The sequence below is a fragment of the Nanorana parkeri genome, unplaced genomic scaffold, assembly GCF_000935625.1.
Source record: "Nanorana parkeri isolate BGI_ZX_2015 unplaced genomic scaffold, ASM93562v1 scaffold579, whole genome shotgun sequence".
NCBI lineage: Eukaryota > Metazoa > Chordata > Amphibia > Anura > Dicroglossidae > Nanorana > Nanorana parkeri.
Window position 1 is genome coordinate 724,021 of NW_017306847.1, and position 4,826 is coordinate 728,846.

At 42.5% G+C, this 4,826-nt stretch overlaps 1 protein-coding gene across 1 annotated transcript in view; it reads left to right on the forward strand.

Moving 5' to 3' along the window:
• Window positions 1–4,826, forward strand: part of GNL3 (G protein nucleolar 3) — a 22,096-nt gene that overhangs the window by 3,293 nt on the left and 13,977 nt on the right. The window contains exon 2 of the mRNA XM_018562475.1: window positions 4,287–4,345. Coding sequence (XP_018417977.1) covers window positions 4,287–4,345 — 59 coding nt within the window. The remainder of the gene's footprint in view (window positions 1–4,286; window positions 4,346–4,826) is intronic.

The following is a 4,826-nucleotide window of genomic DNA, read 5'->3' on the forward strand; positions in this document are numbered from 1 at the left end:
AACCCCTTAAAGGGTTTCTAAACCCTCAGCTTTTTTTGCATATATCTACTGCTAGCAAGCAGTAGATATATGCAAAAAGTTTTTTTTTTTTTTTTTAAACTCTTTAAAAGTGGTTTAAACTTACCTGTGTCTTCCCTGCGCGCTCCCATCCGAAAATGTAATAATTCTCGGGCGGCTGCAAATCATCTTGGGGCGGGCGCATGCGCAGTTCACATTTTCGGCAGGGACGTGAGGAGAGACGCAAGGTAAGTCTATGGACACGTGTGTGCACACGCATGCAGACACCGTGGGACAGGAAGTGCCAGCAAGCCCAGAGGAGTCAGCGCTGGATCAGAGACCCGCAGCAACGCTGGCGAGAAGGCTGAAAACATCAGGAAAGATCGAATTAAGAGACATCATTTAAGGTAAGTGCTTTAATTAAGGTTGGGCTGAGGGAAAAAAACGTTGCCTTTTTAAATGAGAACTATGTGGTTAGGCCTTTTCCCCATAGTTCTCAGGGTAACGGGAGGACACAAACTAGCGTCCTCCCGTCACCCTAGGCCCAGTATACCGTGAGCTGTAGCTCGCGGTATACTGAGACGCTGAAGCGGATCCCGACAATTGTGCCGGGATCTGCCCAGCTGCGTGACTGACAGCTGGCTCTGCCTATCTAGAGGCAGAGCCAGCTGTACCCGCCCACTCCCCCGTCCGATCCACCAGTCAGCGCTGGCGGATCGGGGAGGGAGGAATCCAGCCCCTCCCCTGTCACGGCAGAGATCCGTGACGGGAGGGAGGAATCCAGCCCCTCCCCTGTCACGGCAGAGATCCGTGACAGGATCGAGAGGTGAGCGAACGCCGGTATGTGTTCGCTCACCTCCCGATCTATTGAGCCGACCTGTGACAGTCTCATTGTCACAAGTCGGCTAGAACTATGAGGTGAGTGAAAAGCATTCACATCATAGTTCTCCTTTAATGTGGCTTTAAGGACCCTTTCACTGCCAAGGCCTTTTTTTTTCGTTTTTTGTCCTATTCCACATTTTAGGCCTGAAAACTACTTCAAACCCCCAAACATATATTTTCTGAAAGCCAGCACCCTATAGAATAAAAATTAGCGCAACTCTTTATCAACCCCCAAAATTTTGTCAAAAATGCACTTTATAAATTTAGTGCCCAAAAACACAATATAGTACCCATTGGTTTGTAAAATATAAAAGGTAAGGGTACACGTAAATAGATATCCAACATGCCTAGGTTACAAAATTTGTGTGCGTCTGTGGAACGGCGACAAACTTCAGTACCCCAAAAAGTCCATGAACAACTCTTTAAAGGCCCCTACAGGTCATCAATTTAGAGATGCACGCAAATATTGGCCCTAGAATTATTGCTCTGGCGTGTGCGGTGATATCCAACATGTGTAGTGCGATTGTCGATTTTGTATGTAGGCGAACCCAACGCGTGTTTACCGTAATATGCGGGCGATTTTAATAAAAAAATTTAATTGCTTTTACTAGGGATGCACTGATGCCGGTATTTTGGTACCGATAATTTTTTTCCCCGGTACTCACCAATACCAATTACTAGGGATGCACCGATACCACTTTTTTGGGTCTGAGTACGATTACCGATACTTTTTTTTTTAGTACTCACCGATACCAATTACCGATACTTTTTAGTAATGGAAGTCGCATTCAGGAAGCCAGGTGGCGTGTAATGACTCGCTGCCTGGCTTCCTGATACCGGAAGTACTCGTGCTAGGCATCGGAGCATTTGGGCGAGTATGAGTACTTGCCCAAATACTCGAATCGGCACCGATATTGATACTAGTATCTGTGCATCCCTAGCTATCACATAGGGGGGCTTACAAGCCCCCCATGTGATAGCATATTGCTGGTGACAGGTCCTCTTTAAGGTGATACTGGGGGTCCTAAAAACCTCTACTGTCACCTTTCCACTTTAAGTAAGCTATTAAAGTGCAGATCGCACTTCAATAGCTTATTGCTGGCGTTTAGGAGCCCAGCAATGACCGCTCAAGGACCAGATTTGATGTAATGTGTATCATTCCCGGTCCCATAGAGTGGGGATGAGATTGGTGGGGGGGCACTTTACTGGCCCGTAGAATCGATCTAGCGGCAGCTGAGCCGCCAGAATCGCTTCTATTGTAAAGCGCCGTCTGTTTTAAACGGGTTGCGAAGTGGTTAAAGCAGAAGTAAACTGCTCCCAAAATATATAAAACTAATAGGGCACCTTTTCAATTTGGTGGCATCATCAGCATCTATTAAAATGTCACATCCCGGATGTCAAGTGCAATAGCGACAGATTTATTATTCTAGTTTGTTTCATTCCTAAATGCCTTCGTCAGGAGAATCATCTCTAAATCCTCCAACTTCCAGGGAACCTCCAGGAGGACAGTTCAATATCCCTGAAGAGCTTAGCTGATTTAAGTCGGGTATACACAGTACGAGCTGGGTGAAATCCACACAGTGGATGCTGCTGTCGGCACCTTTCTGACCAGCATCACTTGATCAGAAGATTGATGGAACTGGTTGTCAAATTCTGATCTGCAAAGGAGCATGCAACCAATCAGAATACAGAAGAAACCAAAGGGGATTCCTCCATCCAAGCTCATAAGCCCGCACAGGTTGTTCAAATAAAATGTGTGTATACCCAGCTTTAGGGTGTGACGTTGAATTATCTTTGCTTTGCACATTTTTAGAATGTGTGAGGGCAGGCCTTTTAACCCCTTAGTGACGAAGCTTCAGAAAATGTTTTGACTTCTGCAGAACGTAGCAATTTTGCCATTTTTGCTATGCGTTTGTTTAACCATCATTTTCATCTTCCTCATGCATTACACACATTATATATACCGTTTTGTAAAGGACACAATGGGCTTTAATGTGATTTGACGCATGAATAGATACATTTTTTTTTTTCTCATAAAGAATGCAAAAACAACCAAACACATTTTCATAGGTTTGGCAATAGTAATGTGTAGCTAACAAAGTAATTAATAATACATTTGTATTTGTCCTGATTTATGGGGTATATCATGTCTGGGATTTCAGTTTATTTCGGGAGTTTTAGGTTACAAAATACAAGGAATGAAATACAATATTGGTGTGACACAATTTTAGAACCTGGAATGTTTTTCTGCTATCTTAAATAGCCTCCTCGGCTATTATTTTCTTCCTTTTTTTTTAATTTTTTTTTTTAAACCAGGCAGCACTAAGGGGTTATTTTTTTATTTTATTTACAGGAGCTTTGATACTTAGTATCTCTGAGTAGAATACAGTATTCTCCCCTGAGATATTTTGTATAATTTTAGTAACACACAGCTGGCTAGCAGTTGACAAAACAGTGAGCTGCTGCCAGCTCTGTGACTGTCACGGTCTCTGCGATAACAGTGATCAGCTCTCGCTGTGGCCACCTAATCTGCTGTTGAAGCTTTGCCTCTGACCCCTTCAGGGAACAGTTGTTATTGTACCGAATGACGGAATTATACAGTTACCGGTCGTTAACAAACTGAACGATATTGACTGGCTAATTCAGTCATCGGTTGGGAAGGGGTTAATGTTGCAAATGCTGGATGCAGTTACTGCACAGTTGATAAATTATGTGAAATGTCCCTAAACACTAATGTATTGCAAGAACTCTTTTAAAAAAAGACCCATAACAAAGATAAAGCTTAGCGATTAGTTAAGCTCGGTATACACTGTAATACTTTCTTCGATCAACCCGTGGACTAAATGCAGAAAATATTACAGGTTCTTCCGTCAACGCTTAAAAGTGTTGATTGAGTAATCTCCTGCTGTCTGCATTATATTCTGATGGCGGCCGCTGTCAGAATGCCCCAATAGTGCCAGCAGCTCATTGGCTGTCGGCTCTGTTCGTTCAAAGATTTTCCATCCAGCCCATTTGACCAGCTGATCAATCGGTTCATCAAGAACTGGATGCAATCCGAATAGTATATGGCCAGCTTTAGCATAAATTCCTCCCACTGTACTAGTGTGTACAGCATATTAGCACCTTATGGCAGACTTCCCTACTGAAACAATCCCTGTTAGTGCTCCCCTTTGTCTCCAGCGCTTCCATCTTCTCATCTTCTTGGGATGCTTGGTTATTCATACCACATCAAATCCAGCTGGACTTTGATTCTTGTTCAACAACATACATTTTATTTTGGTCAAAACGTTTGTGTTTATAATTTGTTTCTTCTGTGTACAGTATATTACATGTGGTTAGGTAGTGCTAATCAGCCTGGTTGTTTTTCCTCACATTCAGATTTATTTTCATCTTTTTGTCTTTTACAGAGTTGAAGAAAGCCAGTAAGCGTATGACATGTCACAAACGCTATAAAATCCAGAAAAAGGTGTGTATTGTCATGTGAAGGTCGAAGCTGCTATGTTTTCTGGGACCCAATACTGGCTGCATAAGCAAGTCAAGTACAGACATGGACAAGACTTTTCAGACTTAACTAGTTGCCTGCTTGTTCCAGCTCATTGCATAGTGAATGTAAGATTAGAATGACTGCTCTAGAGCCTGCTGGGTTTCATTATTTCACTGTCATAACATTTGCGTGCATCTGTCAAATTGTGAAAAAAAACTACAGTACCCAAAATTGTCTATAGGCAATGCGTCATCAGGTCATCAATTTAGAGTTAACTCTGAATAATGGCCGTAGAATTATCGCTTTCACGCAGAATGCACGGCAATATATAACCCGTGTGACACAATTATTTTCGGAAGCTGACGCATCTTTGTGTTAGTATGTGCGTGGAGGCGGAGGACTTTAAAACATTTTTGGAAGGTGTTTTTAAATTTATTAGATTTTTTTTTTTTGTAAATTTTTT